We start from the raw sequence: 20147 nt of genomic DNA on the forward strand, positions 1-20147 counted from the left end.
TCGATACCATCTGGTTTCCTCGTGTATTTTAATCAAAATCTCTTACAGCCCACTGAAGTACAGCATCTCGTTCCGTTGTTGTTACCTGCATGGGGGAGGGAGTTATGTTTCCCTTGGGAGTTGTTGTATTTGAGATCGTTGGGGCCAGGCAGATCCTCGGTGTAACACACGTTGTTTCTGGTACAGCTGCATCAGGGATGAATTTCCCTTGTTCCTCCAAGGGGGTGATTTAGTAGCAGGCCAGGCAGTGGGGCTGTGTCCCTGCAGGGCAGCGTGTGCTCCTGCCTGCTCTCTGCTTCCCCAGTCCCTTTGAGAGACCTCAGATCACACAGAGGTTGACTTTGGAGACTTGGTCATGTGTTTCCAGTTACCTGCTTTTAATGAGGGCTTCCAGCGGCGGGTGGAGGGATGTGCTGGCAGAGCAGGCTGTTTGCACGTGTCCTGCAACGTTACCTTCTGCCCCAAAATGGCAAGAGAGCAAAACGTGCCTGGCCAGAACAGTGCCACACTTGAAACAGAAAAGTAACTCCAAATGTGGACAGGGAAAAGAGCATCCTTGTTTGGAACGCTGGCAGAGTTGGGCTTTCCCCCCTGTAGCTCTAGCAAAGAGGTAGCATTGCCAACAGTAAATGAATGTGACAGATAAAATTTGCTCAGACTGCTGTGTTTACACCCACATGCGAGTTCCAAATCATCATTTTCCACTTATTGGCTCTCTTGGCAGCTCGGTTCCTACCCGAACACGCTCCAGTCTTGCTGTTTAATGTCTCCATTACAACTGGCGAAGGGAATTGTGTTCATTTGTGGCTTTACCTTGTTAACGTTTTAGAGTTTGTAAATTCCACTGGTTTTTGCTGATGGGAGCCACGCAGTGCCCAGCATGGTTCTGCTGGGAGCTGGAAATGCAGGGGAAGAGTTAGGTGTGGACCAGTGCGCGCTTGCCTACATACAGGCTCCGCTACAGCACTTCTGTGGCAAGCTGAACCTAAAGCTATATGTTTTCCCCAAGCATCGTGGCAATACAGTGTCCCCAGCCCAGGCAAGGTTTCTAAGCAGGTTATTCTCAGCTAGGTAGGTTTAATTTTGCTAACCTCTGAACCACCTTTCTGAAAGAGGAATAGTTCTGTCATAAAGCAGGAATCCTTTTCCTTCAGCACATAAATGCAGCACACATTTGATTCGAGCACTGTGCTTCTAGCTTGAAAAACTTGACCCTGCTTTACTTGTGAGTACAATACCTTTGAAAAGCTATCCTGTTGTTGCTGAAGTTGCAAAGTAGGTCACTCCTTTACAGTTATGTAGCATGGAAATCTGCTGTGGAGATTGGGAGCATGAGGGCTCCACGGTTACCTCTGCTGCAGTCCACTCGTGTGACCTTGCTCAAGCCACTGAAGCCTTTAATTAAAGAGGAGCCAGTAGAGCTTTCCAGGAGAAAACTTGTTTCTGGAGATGGGCATTCTGGTGCAAAACCACTGAATAATAAAAGTCAGCTGTTGTTCATGGTTCTGAAGCATCAGTTCCCTGCAGGCTGCGTTAGTGCTGGGCTCACGGAGCCTGTACATGGTGGTCCCGACAGTGGAGGAGCAGGACAGCAGCTCTGAGTTAGCTCTGGTCAACTGTGAAGCCAGGCTGCCTCTAACACTTGTGCTGACTTGCCTGCTCTCTGCTTGTGCCCTCTTTGAGGTGCAGTGTAGCAGATAACATGAGGAGGGGTCCCTGATCCTTCCCTGCAGTCGTTGTGCTTAAAAATAAACCCTGGGCATGTCAGGACATGCTGCCTGTGGCACACTTGTCCTCCTGCTCTGCCTGGAGCAGTGGTGGTGGTCAGTCAGGTGATTGCAGGAGGCTTTGCAGGGCACTTTTCCTTTGTACAGAACCCTCTGACATGAAGGGATTAAGGTTTAAGGATTTTTGTGCTTGGCCTCAGCTTGCCACGCTTTCTGTTAATGGCTTTGGTGCCCACTGGAGCTGGGGATACCCCCTCCCATCAAACTGGGCGCTTCCCCCTTTCTCAGAGGTACTTCATTAACACGAAACCACTTGAATTGAAGTAGTAAGAGATTAATGAGTTGCTAAAATGTGCACCTGATGTCAAAAAGCACATTCCAAGCATGTGGACGCCCCAGATCCCGGGTGATGGGTGCTCCCATCCATGAAGCCAGCCTCAGCAGCAGCAGCAGCAGCGCTGAAACACGACAGGCGCTGCATTTCCTTCTGTTTGTTGAACTTCTCTTTTAGACACGGTGATGCTCTAACCTTCTTCCTGCTTTTACTCTGTAAACACTGCGTTGCTTTAATTATCAGCCTTGGAGAGCTCCAAGAACAATAATCTCCAGTGCTCTGCCTGGCCTGGAGCCACTGGTGTTCCACTGGAATAAACGGTCATTCATTGTGCAACACTTTTGAAGCAAAATGTTTACATCACACGTTCAGCTCCACGTGGTGGGGTGGGGAGAGCAGGAGTATTTTTGCAACACTTAAAAGTTATGAGTGTTCTGAAATCTCTTGGCATTAGCAGTATAAATTGTGGCATAGCAGCGAGTGTTTATGCTCCATAGGGGGAAGGTGTCAGGGATTCGTTGCTGCTGGGCTGAGGCAGGATGTGCTGGAGCTGGGTTTTTCTCTCTCTCTTTCTGCAGAAGGCTTCCTTAAATAATTTACCCTTTTCTACAGTCAGGTCTTGCCTACCTATGACAGCTTGGATGAGCCGTCTGTTAAAATCATGAGCTCCATCTTTGCTTCTTCCCTAAACGTAGTCACCACCTTTTACATCGCGGTAAGAACCTTTCCCTTCTCTTTCCCTGCCAGAAGTCACACTCTGGAGAGGCAATGGGGATGATGATTTATCTTCAGTTGGGGCTGGTTTCTGCTTATCTGTATTTATTCTGAAAGACAAGTTGTTTTGCTGAGAGCAAAGTTAGATGGGAGATGAGGAACCAAAGAGTGCTGGAGGCATTTGGAGACTCCACATTTTCAGCGTGGCAAATTTCCTTGGGTGGAGGTAGAGTGGAAACCCAGCTCCTCCATGGACATCAGTCCATTGTCTGCTTTCCAGGACCCAGACTGGAGCTGGAGGTGCTGCCCAGGGTTCAGGAGAGCTTCTTTTTCATGCCATTGCAGTTAGAAAGATGTGAAGGAAGTTATGCCTCATAAAGCACCAGTTAATAAACTGGAGTTAATAATTCCTGAGAAGAGCCTTGCCTGGTGAGCTGGGCTGCTGTGGGGAATCATTGCAGACCCTTCCTTGTTGGAGGGGGCTGGTTCATTGTCCTGGCACTGAGCAGAGCGTTGGTGCTCCCTCACTGCAACATCCTCCATGAAAGCCCCCTGTACTTGGTGAGAAACTTGCCTCTGCTTTTAGGAAGGCCCCACCATGCATCAGCTGTTTAGGGGTGCTGCAGAAGGTGGCCCCATGCTCCCTCCTTGGCTGGCTGGTCCTAACTTAAGGGATGTCACTGTCTTCCAGCCTTGGGAGGGCAGGTATGAATGTGCTTTGGAGTCAAAGCCCATCGACTCACCTCCCCTTCTGCCACACAGGTGGGCTTCTTTGGCTACGTGAGTTACACTGAAGCCATTGCTGGGAACGTCCTAATGAACTTCCCTTCCAACCTCGTGACGGAGATGATCCGAGTGGGATTCATGATGTCGGTAGCTGTGGGGTTTCCCATGATGATCCTGCCGTGCAGACAGGCTCTGAACACCCTTCTCTTTGAGCAGCAGGTAAGAACCTCCTGCGTGGGCAGGAGCAGCTTGGTGTGCACCTCTGAAACGTGCTTTTTGACTCTTCGCCTTCTGCTGCTGACCTGGGCTGCAAACGTGCCTTGGGTCTGTGAGACTGACAACTGCCTGTCTCTGACTTGGGGTAGGTGCTCACTGTGCAGAGGGACAAACCTTCAACTCCCACTAAGATCATAGGTGCCTGGGGTGTGGTAACGGTGCAGCAGGAGCCCCGTGGCACTCTGTGACTCCTGCTCTGCAGAATGGTGAATCTCTGGTACTCTGAGGTCCTTGTCCTCTCTGCAGAGGAATTCCATGGGCAGCAGTGCTGGAGTTGTGAGTCTGGTGCCTGCTCTTGCTCTGCTGCTCCCCAAGTCCCATAGCTGCTGCTTCCCTTCTCCAGTGGGGATTTTGGCTCTCGTGCAGAAGTGTGACACAGTTCAGAGCTGAGGTGCCTCTCCCTCTCAGAAAGAGGGAGAAATGTGCTTTTGGAAACAGAGGAGCCTCCTTATTTCCTGCTGCTCCAGCTGGCATCCTTTAGCTGGCCAACTCAATCTTGCTTTGCATTTAGCTTAAGCTTCTGTTCCCGGCCTCAGAGCTCAGCCCAGCCTCATTTCTTCTTGCTTCTGTGTGTGCCTGCTCCTTTCTGCTCTGTAATTACTGCTCTCACCCTTGCACCTTCGTCAGGAGCCCCCTGAGCATCCTTCTCCCCTCTGGGTTCAGGTGTCCCCTTCCTCCCGTGCCTGCCCTGGCTGTTTGGTGCCGAAGCTGATGATGGAATACAGCCCTCTCCCACACGTTCACCTTTCCCAGGGTCAGATCTTCAGACAGCCTTTGTGACTATAGTTGGTCTGTCTGATTTAGACTGTAAGTCCCTTGTGGCAGTAGCGTGTTCTCCTCTGTGTATTGTACGGCACTAAGCATGCCGATGGTATTCAGTAAATAACAGTAAGAGATTGTGGGAATGTTCTGAGGCCTTTGTGTATCTGCATAAATAGAAACCTCTTAGGGCAGGAAATAAAACTTGAGCAATTTATAGCTCTAAATCCTGCCACTTCTGCCTGTGAGAAGCCCCCGGCTCTTTTCTCACGTCGGGAGGGCCTGAGGATGGGGGAAGCTGGATCGATGAAAGCCAGCGGGTGCAGAGCAGTGAGCATTGGAAATGCTGGGGAAGGCTTTGGTTCTTGCCTGGGCTCAGCTCCGTGCTCCTTGGGCTCTGAATGTGTCACTTCTGCTTTCCTCTCCCATCTGTGCAGCCAGGAGAGTGGGTACCCCCTGTTCCCCAGGGCATGTGTTTGCTGGGTCCTCTGCACTTCCCACTTGGAGTGTGGGGATGGGATGGGAAGCAAAGGGCACCCGGAAATACTCTGGCATCAGCAGCTCCCCAGCAGCACCCATCCTCCTCTCTGCCATCCATCAAGTACATGTGCTGCAAGGTGGTGGTGTTGGGGGATACCTTGCCGTAGCAAATCCCTGTGACCACTCTCCCTCCTGCCTCCTCAGCTGCTTTCTCGTGCCCTTGGCCTTGGGGTGGCTGGACGAGGCTGGGCACTGGCACAGGGACTGGGATACAGCTGCACAGGTCACATCTGGGGCAGGATGGGAGCAGCAGCTTTGGCTCTGTGCCCCCCATGGCTCTCATTTGGAAGGTTCAAATGCAGTTGCATGTTAAAACTGCTCAGCCATGTCTGAGTGCCCCCCTTGCTCTCCTCTCTGGAGAGCAGAGCATGGAGGTGGTGAAGCTGCTGGAGCCTGCTGGGGTAACTGCTTAGGACTGGGCTGTTGTGATGCAGGGGCTCAACTCAGTTTCCTTCTCCCACCTTTTCCAGCAGAAAGACGGCACCTTCGCTGCAGGGGGTTACATGCCCCCGCTGCGGTTCAAAGCCCTGACACTGGCTGTTGTGTTTGGAACCATGGTAGGAGGCATCATGATCCCGAATGGTGAGTGAGGAGCTGGGAGCAAGTTGTCTTGGCTGTGTTCTCTGCTCTCTTTGCTTTGTTCTTCTGTTGGGGGGGGGGCAGGCTGTCTGGAGGCTGTTCCAGCAGCCCTGGATGGGACCTTTGCTGACTTCTCCTCTTCTTCACCAGTGGAAACCGTCCTGGGCCTGACGGGTGCTACGATGGGAAGCCTCATTTGTTTTATCTGCCCAGCCCTGATTTACAAGAAGATCCACAAGAATGCACTTTGTTCACAGGTCAGTGCTGATGCTGCTTGACATCCCCCTCAGCCCTCTGCAGAGCCTGGGAATGTAGGTAATTTGGCTGCTCAGCACCTCCTCCAGCCTCCCCCTCCAGTCTGCCCAGTCCAGGTGGGAGCTGTTCTGGTCAGCTGCTCTCAAACAGTGTCACTTATGGAACCCTTTAGGTTGGAAAAGACCTTTAAGATCATCAAGTCCAGCCATTCCCCCGGGACTAAAGGGTGTGCAGACAGCAGAGGAGGTGCTGGCCCCAGTGTATGGGCCCTATGCTGAAAAAAACAGCTCTTTCTGTCCTTCCAGCAGCAAAGTGAAGCATTCATTTGGTGCATAAAATGCTGCTTCTGGTGGGCTTCAGGTTCTGTACCCACAGAATGGGAAATCCAGGCAGCCTATAAAACCTTGCCGGGCCTTAACATCCCAGCCTGCCTGGGCTGGGTAAAGCAAACACAGCTTCTCAGCGGTGCGGTTCGTGCTGCTGACCCTCAGCTCTGCTTTGAACCAAAGTACTCATAAAAGGGAACACACACGGAGGTGTTGCTCCAGGATTTGTACAAAATCGGGGTCGTTGGGAGCCTGGTAGGAATTCAGCTTTGCCTTTTGCTCCAGTTCCAGTCGGCCTCCTTGGGGACTGAAACAAAGTGGCTCTTTGCTGGGCTTGCTCTCTGTTCTCCTGCAAATGCAGCGCTTTGTGGGGCTGAAATGAGCGTGTTTTGGGGTTGTTTTTTTTCTAACAATAACTTAATCCACTGCCTTTTAGCAGGGCTCTGCCCCACTGTTACCAGGCACGGCAGCGCTGGGCTGGGAATAAGGTTTGCAGCAAAGTGCAGAGTCAGCAGGGGGAGAGCAGGACATTCTTGTGGGTCCTCCGGAGCGAATGGCTTTTTCTGTGTTCAGTGACTTGTGGCTTTGCAAACGTCCGTGCAGGTTTGGAGCAGGGTGTGTATTTTTTCTTGCCCCGTGCTTTCTGTGACACGAGGAAAGAGTCCAACTTTCCAGCTCTCACTCGGAATTCTGACACTTGGCTCCCAAGTTCTCTGCCTGAACCCCCAAGCAGGAGCCGGAATGCCAGCCTGGAGCTTGTAGGGAAACAAAGAGCACTTTCAAGAATCGCTTTCTGTTCCGGCTCAGCCAGAATGTTTCTCTGCAGTGCCTTGAAAACTGCACTTGGGATGTGCTGAGCTCTTGGGCTGGCCACCCCGAGGCGACTGTCAGCTGCCTGGGCTTGGACACTGGTGCATTCAGTGTGTGACCTGAAGTCTGGTCACGAGGCTGCTGAAGATGTTTGTCCTGCAGGAAGCCCCACAAAGGAGTAAGGACTTATCTAAAGCATCGCTCCCTAGGTTACCCTGGCACTGCAAGCTCTTCAGCCTTCTCTTGAATGATCCATTGCCTGTCAGGTTTGCATACTTGCTCTGACCGATGCGCTGAAGTGCTGCACCCAGGGCACAGCTGCCTTGGGGAGCATGCTGGACTGTGCAGCACCCATGGAGCTGGATTCAGAGCCCACCTTCTCTTCCTTCCTCCAGGTCTTCAGCAGACTCATTTATTTTTTTTTCCCTGAAGCTCTGTCTTTGGTCTCCTCCTTCATTCCTGCTTTTCTTTGATCAGGTGCTGCACTCCATCAAGCTATGCTCCTGTGAAACGTGGCAGTCAAGGGGGAGAAGAAGCTAGCCCTGGGCATAGCTGTCCCTCCCTGCCTTTCCCTATCTAAACAACATACACGTATGTTCTCCCTCCATGCCTCCATCATCTTTAGCTCTTTGCAAAGCAGCAGACCTCCTCAAGGCCAGCTTTTATGCTTGCCTGAATTATCTTGTCTGTTATGGTGATGCTTCCAAGAACCAGCTGCTCTTATCAGGCCAAAGCAAAGTCCTGTGTCAGGCAGCTTACGGGGCTGGCGAGATGGGGAGCTCAGATTTACCGAGCGGGGAAGATGGTGCAGGTGGGGCTGTAAACAGGAAAGTAGCACTAAAAGTGGTGGAAAGGGCTCCAGGGGGAGGGATATGGGCAGTCCCAGTGGGTTAATCATTACAGCGGCCAGGCTGGGGGCTGACTGGGTTCAAAGTCTTGTTGCATTGGGAAGATGATCTGGTAACAGAGCAGTTAAAAAGGCTGAAGCCAGGCAGGCAGTGCTGTGAATGAAGTGGGGAGAGCGTTCCCTCTCTGGTGGTTAAGCACAGAGCATGTTCCCTAAAGGTGCAGGTTTGTGCCCTGCTGCCCTCCGGGAGCCTCGAGCAGGGGGGACAGAGCGAGGTTTGGCGGAGAGCTGCTGAAGGTCGCGTCGAGGTCTGTAAACAGAGCGTTTGACTTCCAGCAGGAAGGTGTTGGCTTCCCAGTGTTGACACAAGCTTGTCCGAGAGGCCCCTCCTAGGGAGGCCGGAGTGGCTGTTGTCCCAGTTGGGGAAGAGGAGCTGTGGAGAGGCTGCTCCAGGTCAGGAAGTGACCCCTGGGTCTCGCTCCTGTGCGGATAGAAAAGTGATTCCCCTCTGCCCTCCGCTGGTGGAGCCGTGGCCAATGCACCTTCCCCACCGGCCCTTCAAACACAGCACCTCTGTCAGGCACAGCGCAGCAGAGGAGCCCGGCACTGACCGGCGCTCTGCATTCCTTTCCCCTGACTGTGTCCAGCCCAGCTCCGAGGCCAGAGCAGCGCAGCTGGGAGGGTATCATCACTCCACACTAATGCAGGGGTTTTGCCTCCTGCTGATGGCCCAGGCGTGGTGTGAAGGGCTGGTGGGAGCTGGGAACGCTGCTGTGCAGAGCTGGAGCTGTCTGCTGGGAGGAAGAGGAGCTGAGGGAGAGGAACCAGGAGAGGAAACAGCCGCGTAAACTTCCTCTCCTGAGTTCCTGCCCGGGCTCGGAGCGCTCCTCTCGGGGCACTGGCCCTCAGTGGCTGACCTGCCTGCTGGGGAGGCTGCAGCACGTCCTCATTGGGAGCTGCTTCTGGAGAATGAGAGAATTCCAGCCTGGTTTGTGTTGAAGGGAGCTTAAAGCTCCTCCAGCTCCAACCCCTGCCATGGGCAGGGACCCCTTCCACTGGAGCAGCTTGCTCCAAGCCCTGTGTCCAACCTGGCCTTGAGCACTGCCAGGGATGGGGCAGCCACAGCTTCTCTGGGCACCCTGTGCCAGCGCCTCAGCACCCTCACAGGGAAGAGCTTCTGCCTAAGAGCTCATCTCAGTCTCCCCTCGGGCAGGTTAAAGCCATTCCCCTTGGCCTGTCCCTACAGGCCCTTGTCCAAAGCCCCTCTCCAGCTTTCTTGTAGCCCCTTTATGCACTGAGCTGCTCTAAGGTCTGCAGGTTCTCAGCTGAACGTGTCTCAATGAAATTAAGCCACATTGTGCACCTCCTTATTGTCAGCTGCTGGTAGTGGGTGAGGAAGAGTTGTGCTGATCTAAGGCTGAAGGTTCAGGGACACCCCAGCCCGTTTCTGCCTGCCACGTCTGCCCATACCCATACTCGTTTGGAGATGAACTCCGAACATGAAACAGTCCAAGAGGGTTGAGTCGGAGGTGTTCGAGCCTGTGGTTCCTCACTAAGACAAGAAACAGCACAAACCCTTTCAAACATTTACTGCTTTCAGGCGTTTCCTACAGTTCCCTCCTCTCCCCCGTTCTCTCCTACTTCCTGTGGCACCAGAATAGATCCTCTTTGTGGAAGCGCTCTTCCTCTCCGCTCTTGTTGCTGGAAGAGGCCAGAACAGTCACAGACCCGTTCCTGCCGGGGCTGTGGATTGTGTGAGGGGAGGAAGTGGCCGAGCTCCCAGCAGCCGTGGCAGGGACCTGCTGAGCGTGCTCTTGGCCCGAGGGGGTGGCAGGATGTCTGCTCTTTGTGCCCCCACACGGCCAGGCAGGGACCACGGTTCACTTGTGTTTCCTTTGCTGCGTCCCTAAGGGCTGGCCTCTGCTCCCTGGCCACGCTGCTCCCCCTTGCCCAGAGCTGCTTCACGTCCTGCCAGCCTTCTCCTTCTGAAGGTGTCTGTCTCTCGGCAGGGCTGTGCTGGGAATGGGGTCTCCTGGTCCCAAAGCACTGACCTGGCTTCTGGATGATCTCCCTCAGCATAGGGAAGGAGAGGAAAAGGAGGAAGGAGAGGAGAGTGTTCGCCTCTCCTCCCTCCCCAGGATGTGGCAGTTTTAACTTGGACACAGGGGCTTGGAGCAACCTGCTCTAGTGGAAGGGGTCCCTGGCCATAGCAGGGGGTGGGAACTGGATGAGCTTTACGTTCCCTTCCAACCCAAACCATTCTGTGATTCCACAACTCTCCTTTCAATTTCACTTCTCTCTTTATTTTCCGTTTCCAACCTCTATAGCAATGCTCCCCTGTGGCCGTTCCTGCTTCTCCTCCCACTGAGCAGCATCCTTTGGTTGGGGCATCCTGGTGTAGGTGCTGCAGGGTAAGGATTTGAGGGGAAGAGGTTTGAGGCCCACAGGCTGTGGTCCTCTCCTGCTATCACAGCCTGAGCCAGGAGCAGCAGTACTCTGGGTGTTGCACTGCTCATGGAGCCCTTTCCCCTGCAGGACCCAGATCCTGGCTTTCTGTTTTCTTTGCTCTCTGGAAGTCAGTGAGTTCCTTCCTGCAGCTCTTGAGCTTCAGGACTCGCGTGTGGGCATCTCCACCTTGCTTTGAAAAGCTGAGAAGTTTTAAACAGCTCCTTGGAAACCTCTCTGGCTGTAAACAGGTCGGGCACCTCTGTTCTCAGCCAGACCTGATCTCATGGTCTTCTAATGTGGAAATACAAGGGAGTGAGGTTTTGCAGCTGGACTCCTGTCTGCCACATGCGTTTCCCCATCCTCGCATCCTGCCTGCTTGCTTTGAGCCTCTCTGGTACAGGAGTTGCCTTTTCAACAGCTTCCAGCATCTGAAACTTCCATTTGTAAGTCCTCACATTCAAACACAAACCTCAGCCGAAAGCTCCTGGTTTTCTCTTTTAGGCCTCTTAATTTTCCCTCCTCTCCCTTGTGTTGATGTGTGTAATTGCACCAAGCTTGGACCTGTTTGGAGACCCTGTTTGCATGAAGAAAGCTGTACAGAGCACTCCTGGTTGTGTCACTGTGCTAACCAAAGCTCTACTCGTTGTGCAGATTATCCTGTGGATTGGCCTGGGAATACTGGTTATTAGTACCTACACCACCTTGTCTGCCACGGAGGACCCCCCTGTGAAGACAGAGGCGATGGGCTTGGAGCACCTCGATGGAGAGGAGAATGGAATAGACCAGGATTTGGTCAAAATCCCAGGTATGTGTCTGCTTGGGTTGTGCTTCCTAGCCCTGCTCCCAGCTCCACCTCTTCAATTTATATATATGTATTATATATATATATCCACATATATAAAAGCTTGTGATGGGAGCAGGGTCAATTCCAGCAGCTCCATGCATCTTCACAGCATCCTGGGGACTTTTCCCAAGCACGGCTGCAGTTCTGCCTTCTGAGAAAGCCTGGAACCTTCTGGGAGAGCTCCCATGGTACCTGTGGGAGCTGTTCTTTAGGGAAGGGAAAGGTGGGTGCAGGGGCTGGGGTCCCCAGCATGGGCGAGCATCAATCTCCCTGCTGGGGGTAATAATTCAGATTTTAGGCAGAAGCTCTTCCCTGTGAGGGTGCTGAGGCGCTGGCACAGGGTGCCCAGAGAAGCTGTGGCTGCCCCATCCCTGGCAGTGCTCAAGGCCAGGTTGGACACAGGGGCTTGGAGCAAGCTGCTCTATGGAAGGGGTCCCTACCTGTGGCAGGGCTTGGAGCTGAAGGAGCTTTAAGGTCTCTTCCAACCCAAGCCATTCCCTGGTTCTGTTCTGAGCGGCCACCCAGGGCTGCTTTCCCCCTTCCTGCCAGCGTGTTCTGCACCATTCCAATCACAGCCACTCACTTTGCTCAGGGGTATGTAAATTTATGGGAAGTGCCTGTTGTTTTTGGTGCTGAGGGTATAAATTTGGACAGGGTTTGAGCTCTGACAAAGGCTGTGATTGTGCCTCAGCTCTCTTTACTGGTCCAGGTTATTTATTGTTTGTTTGCTGGGAGCATTGATGGAATTACGGCTGATCCCTCCCTTGCCCAGCTGCAGGCTCCCAGCGAGGCCACTGCTGGCAGGTGTCTCCTGACCCCTCTCTCCCCTCGCACAGGGCTCTCTCCTGCTCCTTTAGTTCATTGTTCTTCGGGTCTGCTCCTGCTTTGCTTTTGCTGGTTTTGTTCTTTGGGGGCCTTGAAATATCCTCGCAGTGATTGCGAACGGAAGGGAGAAAGGGGCCGTCTCTCCTGGAGATTATCCTCCCTCCTGCTCGCTGGCTGTGCTCCTGCCGAGCAGCTTTGAGTGTCTCCGAGACACCGGTGCTGCCGCCGATAACATTCACTCCTGGGCTGCTCCATCCCTGGCAGTGCAGGGGCTTTTATGCCTTGGTGCTCACGGTTTACACGAGGCGTGCACGTCTTCTGAGGCACTGGGATGCCTGTGAACTCTGGAGCAAAAGATGCTCTCAATCCTTTAATCGAGCACACTCAGCAGGGCCGGGAGGAGGGATGCAATTGAATTCTTCCGTCTTGGTTAATTTTGGAGCAGTAATGGCCAAAGAACAGCTGCTTGTTTCAGGAGGGGTCGCTAATGGCACGTGTTCGTGTGGCTGGGAGGATAAAAGGAGGCCCACAAAGGATGGTGGCCGCTGGAGGTTGCTAAATCTCTTCTCCCTGTGAGCCAGGTTGGCAGAGCAGGATGCCAATGTCTACTCATCGCGTGGTGCAGCACCCCCGCCGTACCCACCGTGTGTGCCTGGAGCTCCTCAGCATTACCCTTATTGCCTGGGACTTGCTGCTGGATGAAGGGAGGAAGGTGGTTTTAGTGCTCTTGGGCTGTAAACTTCCCAGGGAGGAACTGTGCAGCTCCTTACGCACCAAGTGCTGCCGTTTGAGTCTGATGTAGTGCCTTTTGTAGCTGGGGGCTGCTGGCTCTGCACTGGGTGCCTTGTCCCCTGAGAAGAGGGAAGCAGGATGGTGCAGGGGGTGATAGAGTCAGGCAGAGAATAGGGGACAAGGACCTCCTAAAATGAGTCCATAGTAGGCCATGGGGATGCTGTGAGGGCTGGAGCAGCTCTGCTCTGGAGTCAGGCTGAGAGAGCTGGGCTGGGTCAGCCTGGAGAAGAGAAGGCTCCTGAAGGGGAGACCTGAGAGCAGCTCCAGTTCCTAAAGGGGCTGCAGGAAACCTGGAGAGGGGCTTGGGACAAGGGATGTAGGGACAGGCCAAGGGGAATGGCTTGAGCCTACCAGAGGGCAGACTGAGATGAGCTCTTAGGCAGAAGCTCTTCCCTGTGAGGGTGCTGAGGCGCTGGCACAGGGTGCCCAGAGAAGCTGTGGCTGCCCCATCCCTGGCAGTGCTCAAGGCCAGGTTGGACACAGGGGCTTGGAGCAAGCTGCTCTATGAAGGGGTCCCTGCCCGTGGCAGGGGTTGGAGCAGGAGGAGCTTTAAGGTTCCTTCCAGCCCAAACCAGGCTGGGATTCTACGGCTTCGCAGGGCAGTAGACGTGGGGCTGCCCCGTGCCTTGGACCGGTGCCTCCCTGTGCCTCTGCAGGATGTCGGCCTGACTAGCAATGAGAGGCGTTAAATGGTGCCCTTCTTCCCGCTCCACCGCTCCCCCCTCATCCTCACTGGCTTGTTTTGCCGAGGCAGGAGCCTGCAGCCTGGAAAACACGGCAGCAGCTGCATCCTGCCATTGAGGGCGTGCAGGATGCGCCTGCCCCGCATCACCTGGGTGCCCTCATGCCGGCACATCTGGGTCGCATCCCTCACATGGGGCTCCACCAGCAGCACATGGAGTCTCCCGTGGTGCCTCCATGCCCCTTCCCGGGCGGCCGGAGCCTCCGTGCCCATTCCCCCCCGGGCCAAGGCAGAGCCGGGGACTGCACGGGGCCTTTTCCCAGCGCTGCCTTCCCCGTCTGACTTTGGCCTGTCAGCATGTGAGAGGAGTTTTATTGGCCTCTTTGATGTTGCGGAGACCAGAACTGTACAGACTTTCATTAAAACCCTACCCTGTGGGCCCTGGGATTATGAATATTAGAACATTGCCCTTTTATGTGAACACGTATTGACCAGCAAACTCGGAGCAGTGTTTTTACTAACGACACCCAAGTGCCCATTACAGCCCCTGCTTGTATTGCTTGAGGTTTACTGTCAGCAGCTCTTCGGGAAAGGTATAAAACCCCTTTCAGAGGGGCTCTGCCGCTCCGTGCCGCGTGTGCGCCTGTGTTAAAAGGTTGCTAAGCTGCCTGTGAAAGCTCATGAAGGCAATTATCCATTTAAAAAAAAGAAGGGAAGAAGCTAATGAGGCAATTCCTCTGTTTGAAAGCACCCCCCGGGGCCCGGGGGCTGCATTCAGATTTTGTAATATTTTTCAGCTCCTTACTCCATCGTTGCTGCTGCATTTTCTTGCTCTGGTGTTGTGCAACGTTGGGTAACAAAGACCCGATTCACTCGCCTTATGCAAGAGTGCCTTTGCCCTGTGCTCCAAGGAGCCCATGGGCTGGGGACCCTGCTCCAGCCCTTCCGAGGGATGCGGGGCTCTGTGTTCCATGGGCTGGCTCCTGGTGCTGAGGGCTCCTCCATCCCTGCCCTGTGTCTGCTGCGGGTTTGCCCCCCAAAAAGAGCCCTGCCTGGCTGCAGGCTGCGTCCCGCCGGCGCCGTGAGCCAGAGCAGCCCCCGGCGTGTGTGAGCCGTGGGCTCTGCACCGCTCCTGGAGCTGCAGGAGCAGCTTGACTCCGCTGCAGTTCTCCCTGGTGCTTTGTGCGAGCGAGCTTTTAATAGTGCCTGTGACACAGAAAGGAACTCTCAGCCTCTTGTAATTTGGGTTCGTTTTTACTGCGGGTGCGTCAGGAGACAACTGTGAACTAATTTCAGTGATGCCATTCGATAACCTTGTGAAATCTGTAACCGGTTCAGGGGGAACGGGGGGGGCTCCTGGCAGCGCAGCTGGGCCGGGGGGGGGGGGCTGCTTGGGGCTCCCCAGGGATGGCTCGTCCCTGCCCCACTCGGCATGGTCAGGGGCAGCCTTTGCCCTCTTCCCTCTTGCCCTGCTTGTTCTGCTTCGTTTTCCTCAGCTCATGGACCTCGCTCGGTTTCACTGTGCTGAGCGGGACCAGCACCAGCAGGTCCTGAGCCCTGCCTCCCTCATCAGCCTCGGATGATGCTTGGCCATCACTCAGCATCATGGAGCTTCCCATGTATCCCTGAGGTTCTCCAGGTCCCTTTGCCAGGCCCCCCTCAGCTCAGGCCTTGCACAGCGGGTCCATCTCACCACCTCTGCGTGCAGACACCGCTTTTGGCCACGGCCGTTGCCGCGATGGATGACAGCGGTAGGAAAGCTGTGTGCGAGGAGGGGTTGAACGCCTGCCTGGGACCACTGCTCCTACCAGAACCAGGAGCAGGGGAGGAAGGGAAGCTTTTAGGCTGCTGATCACAATTTTATTGCAGCCCGGAGAGGCTGCTGGCGAACCACAGCGCATGGGCAAGCACAAAGCCCCGGCTCCCCTTGGCCGCGCAGCACCGCGAGCACCAGGGCAGAGCGAAGCCTCCCGGTGCTGCCCAGCGCCCAGGGCCTGCGGTTGGGAGCCAGAAAGCTTTAACAGCCTCTCAGGCCTCTGCCTGTAAAGTCCAACGCCGCTCATAAAACATTAAGAGGCGCAGCATTACTGGAACGCTCTCCAAAGGGACCTGGAGGGCGACGAGACAGTTTAGAGCGATTATTACACATCCTGAGCAAAACCGTTCCCTGCAAACCACATCGAGCCCCTTATAGATTTCCATGCAGCGTGAGAGGTCGTTAATTCACGCCCTGATGATGAACTTAATTTTGTTTCCTGCTGAGCAAATGATGGCTTCGAGGCAACTTTGTCTTATTATGGCGTGGAGATTTGTGCTCTTGTCTGTGTTTGTTTTGGTCTTCCTCTTCGCATTGTTTGCAGGAATGGGGAACATGCAGCTGCCTCTTGATTTACAACTGGTGCTTCTCCCAGCAGCAGGGCCTCCCCCAGCCCCTCAGGGTGTCTTGGGCCCATGGATGGGGTTCACCTGCTGCAGGGTCCCCTGGTCAAACCCTGCCATGCGCACGGCTTTAACTCCTCCATTTCCCACTTGCCTAGGAAGCTTCCCTTTAATTTCCCCTCTTGAACACTACAGTCATGGGATGGTTTGGGTTGGACCTTAAAGCTCGTCCGGTTTGCAGCAGGGACACCTTCACTTGCTCAGATTGCTCAGTCTCCCTTTGGGTCATTGCTCCCTTCTGCATCAGGAATGAGCGTCTCTGCCTGTGCCGTGGTTCTCCGGATCCCTGGCTTCCAGCAGCGCCGGGATGGGCTCCAGGCGCAGCCATCTCCCGGCTTCATGAACCAATTAACACAGAACTTTCCTCCAATGGAGTAAATAATGTTTCCTTGCAGAGAGGCCAGGATTTAGCTGGGAACATCCGCAGCCGGGCCCAGCGCTCCCCTCCCCGGCCTCAGCCTCCTGCTTCCCAGGGCCCCCGTCCAGGGCTGGGCACGGGTTCCTGCAGGCTGCTTTTTCCTGAAAGGAGGAGCGTCCTGCCCTGCCTTGCTGAACCCTGGGAAGTCCCTCAATGGAGAGAAGGGACCCTTGGGTACCAGACTCAAGAGTTCTCAGAACATCCAAGCCCTTTTCTCCTCCCACCGTCATTCCCAAACCCAAATCCCTTCAGCAGGATGTGGAGCTCCAGGTTTCTGGAGAGGCGCTGGGTCCTTCTGGCACGGATCCCTCCGGGCCAGGATCTTGTACTGGGGTTGTTCTGGGTCCCCCCCCCCCCGCGCTGGGGTAAGGCCCACGCAGCTCAAGTTGTGGCAATCTCCTCTTTCCCATGAGTTCATCTCGTCATAAATCGCACCAGCCCTGCGGAGGGGGAGGAGGAGATTGAAAGATGTTTATGGAATTAATTCCCCAAAGGAAATCGCCTGGGGGAGGGCGGATGGGGGGGAAGAGTTGGGAATTTTTTGGTTACAGAAGGAGAGGTTTTTGTTGTTGTTGTTGTTGTTTTTCGGAGTTTGTTGGACGGAAACAAAGTCTGCAGAACAGCTTCAGTGCTGGGAAACAACCAGGTCTCCTCCTCTAAGGAAGAGTTCACTCCCTGTGTGCGTTGCGTGGGTTGTCCTCTGCCAGCCTTGGGTTGGAAGGGGCCCTTCCCAGCCCATGGGACATGCCAGGGATTCCACGTGGTTCCTCCAGCGCTGAACTCAGTACCTGGTTTGACTGGGATGTGTCTTTCAGAAACATCCCATCTCCCAGGGAGATGGGGAGGGTCCCCTGCATCCCTCAGGAGTTTCCCCTAACGCCTCTTTAAGCCCATTCCTCAACACGGGGTCCTGCAGCTCTCCTCCCACCCGCTGTCCTCTGAGCGGCGTTCAGAGGGCTGGGAAACACTGATGGGCAAAAAGAAAAAAAGGAGATAAAAGGAGAAATAAGAGCGGGTTTGAGCCGCTTTGCAGCTCGATGGGGACCGCGGCTCGGTGCCGGCGGTGCTCGGGGGTCCGGCCAGCCGGGAGGATGCTACCATCTGGCGGCAGCGGCAGCCGCCTGCATCCCGGCCCCCGGCTTCCACCCCAGCAGCTCCATAAAGCCCAGCGCAGGGAGGACAAACAAACCCCGAACAAAAGCCCCGGCCCTTCCCTGGCAACGCTGGAGGGACACGGGCAGCTTGGCTTGTGCCGGTGGAGGGGCTGCAGCAGACAAAGGGACTGCTCGATGCAGCCGTGTGTAACCACGTGCAATGAACTGTCCTGCAGAGCAGAACCCGGCCGTGGAGGAGGCAGAGGATGACCGTGATAAACCCAAGCTGCTGGATGAGAAGGAGGAGATGGAGCAGCCACAAATCAAGGTGCCCATGCAGGTACCCAAGAGAGAGGAGGAGGAGAGAGGAAAGCTGGAGGAGAAAGTGCAGCTTGACCGTCCCGATCAAGGTAAGGGGGAGCCTGGGGAAGGGGGTGTGGGTTGTACAGTTATTTCAGATAAAGATCCTGATCTCTCCTCATCGCCTGGTGGACTAAAGGTGATTTAGTATTTGATGCTCTTGAGTCTCATTAGGAATGCAGCCTCTTGAGGAGGAAGGGTGGATAAAGGATGCTGGCTGTACTGTGAACCTGCTGCCTCTCACTGTCTCCCATGGGTCCCAAGCCCCCTAACCCTGCCTGTCTCCCGCTCTAGGGATTGCCCTGCCTGTGGGGGAAGCCCATCGCCATGAGCCGCCCATCCCACACGATGAAGTGGTTGTGGACATGGGGCGGGAGCGGGAGGAATCCGACGAGAACAAGCCTGTGCCCGGAGGAGGCAGCGACCGTGGGGCTCAGCCGGCGCTGGAGGAGGCGGTGGGGCTGAGTCCCCGGAAAGGAGCACTTGGCCTGAGCCAAGGGAAGGAAGCGATTGCTGGGAACCAGCTGCGGGGAGGGACTCGGGAGCCCGCTCAGAATCCAAGGAACGTCCTGGAGGTGATGGCGCAGGGTGGCAGGCTGCCATACAAAGAGCTGGAGCCAGACAAACAAGTGCTGGAAGCCAAGGCGCAAGCTGCCGCGCCGGACGGTGAGAAGAAAGCTGAGGCTGCAGGTGACAGGGAGAAAGCAAAGCTCCAGCTCCCCAGGAAAGCAGAGGAGGCTGCGAAGCCCATGGAGAAGGAAACAGACCCCAGTAAGCGCTCTCCACAAACTCCTCTTGGTCTGTAACCCCCCTCTGGAGACCGGGCAGCGTGGTTATTGCTGCCTCCATCCCAGCGCTCCCTTCTGATTTCAATAGATTAGCATGTGAGCTGCGCAGCCCCGCCAGCGTCTGCCGGGGGAGAGGAGGGATCTGGCAGCTTTGACAGCTCCTGTGTTATCTGTCACAGTTGTTTGCTAGCCCAGGCAGTGTCAGGTGCCAGGCTCCCCTCTCGCTGGGGACACCCAGCTGGGAGATCTTGACAGGTAACACATTGCTGAGTGCCCGGCTAAAAGCTATTCAGAACCGTGCTTGCATTTGAATTGGCTGAGGTGGCTGGTCCTGGCGCCCTGCCACCGCTCCGCTGCCTTGTTAGAGAGGTTTTATTACTTCCCGTGCAGTTGTGGGGTTGAATGTAAACCCTGCGGGCTCGGGCAGGGAGGGACACCGGGATGCGGAGTCGCTTGAGGGAACATCTGCTGCTGGAGTGTCCTTACTGACGGCAGAGGTCTGCTGGTCTGCAGGTGAGAAGCAGGAGCTGCCCCTTCCGGACAGAGCAGATCAGCTGGAGCCAAAGGAGGTCCGAAACACGGAGGAGAAGCAACAGGAGAACGTGGAGAGCAAGCTGGAGGGTGAGTGTGAGCCTGGGGCGTGCAGGGAGGGAAGGCGCTGGAGCCAGGGCTGGGAGAGCAGGATTCAGGGCTCCTCTCCGCAGCACGGTGCCAGCCGGCGCTGCTCTTGCCTCTGCCAGCGCATAGCTTCGGGCTGCAGTCACCTCCTGCGTGGCATCCGGGGCGATGTGTCCCGTGGGGCAGCCCCTGAGTCACGCTGGCTCCCGGCTTCGGCGGCATGAGTGAGACTGGAATGAAGCTGTTTGGCTGGTGTGAAGTGGAGGGAGCTGGCAGCACAGTGGGGAGTGGGCTGAGCATCACCCCACAGGCGCAGGCTGTAGCACATGGGCCAGGCTCTGCTCCTGGGGGGGCATGTCCTGATCTTCTCCTTTTATGGTGGTTACCTCTTGGGTTTCCACTACTTCCCTTTCTGTTCTGTATTGCAGTGGGACTTTCAAAACTGAGTGTAAGAAGCTAGTGGTGATAGGGACTCCAAGGACTCATCGTGTTTTGAGGGGGCTGAAGGCACCTGAGTTCTTGTGGCGTTTTCCATCTCGGTCTGTGTGGGGCTTGCTGGGGATGCTCTCCCATGAAGGACATGCCCTGAGCCTCTTTTCCTCTGCTCCATGCTAAGCTTTGTACCCAGAGGCTGGGAATGGTGGGAAGGTGTCACAGGAGCAAGGCAGAAGGCACATTGCTCCGTGGGTGCTCTGCAGACAGCTACCCCAGTGGGGCCACTGTTTCTGTGGCTACCCTGGGCCGCAGGAGCTGAGGTACTTAAGAGTTTATAATGGGTTCAGATGGGTTGGATGAGGAGTGCCCATTCCCATCCAGGCAGGGCGCTGGCTGAGGCCCGTTGTCCCAGGATCAAAGGAGGAGGCAGGAGAGAGCATCACCTCTTGTCTGTGGGGAAGAGGTGTGCTGCCCGAGCGCAGGAGGTACACGTGTCTGCAGAGCTCTTGGC

The 20147-nt window shown here is 55.2% G+C and overlaps 1 protein-coding gene across 1 annotated transcript in view; it reads left to right on the top strand.

The window, feature by feature from the left end:
• SLC38A10 (solute carrier family 38 member 10) overlaps positions 1-20147 on the top strand; it is a 32481-nt gene that overhangs the window by 9543 nt on the left and 2791 nt on the right. Inside the window, exons 7-14 of the mRNA XM_062624331.1 lie at positions 2674-2776; positions 3538-3720; positions 5547-5658; positions 5806-5912; positions 10993-11146; positions 17672-17845; positions 18090-18566; positions 19097-19204. Coding sequence (XP_062480315.1) covers positions 2674-2776; positions 3538-3720; positions 5547-5658; positions 5806-5912; positions 10993-11146; positions 17672-17845; positions 18090-18566; positions 19097-19204 — 1418 coding nt within the window. The remainder of the gene's footprint in view (positions 1-2673; positions 2777-3537; positions 3721-5546; positions 5659-5805; positions 5913-10992; positions 11147-17671; positions 17846-18089; positions 18567-19096; positions 19205-20147) is intronic.

Source organism: Pezoporus occidentalis, unplaced genomic scaffold (genome assembly GCF_034315485.1).
Source record: "Pezoporus occidentalis ecotype Australia unplaced genomic scaffold, CSIRO_AGI_Poc_V1 ctg266, whole genome shotgun sequence".
Taxonomy (NCBI): Eukaryota; Metazoa; Chordata; class Aves; order Psittaciformes; family Psittacidae; genus Pezoporus; species Pezoporus occidentalis.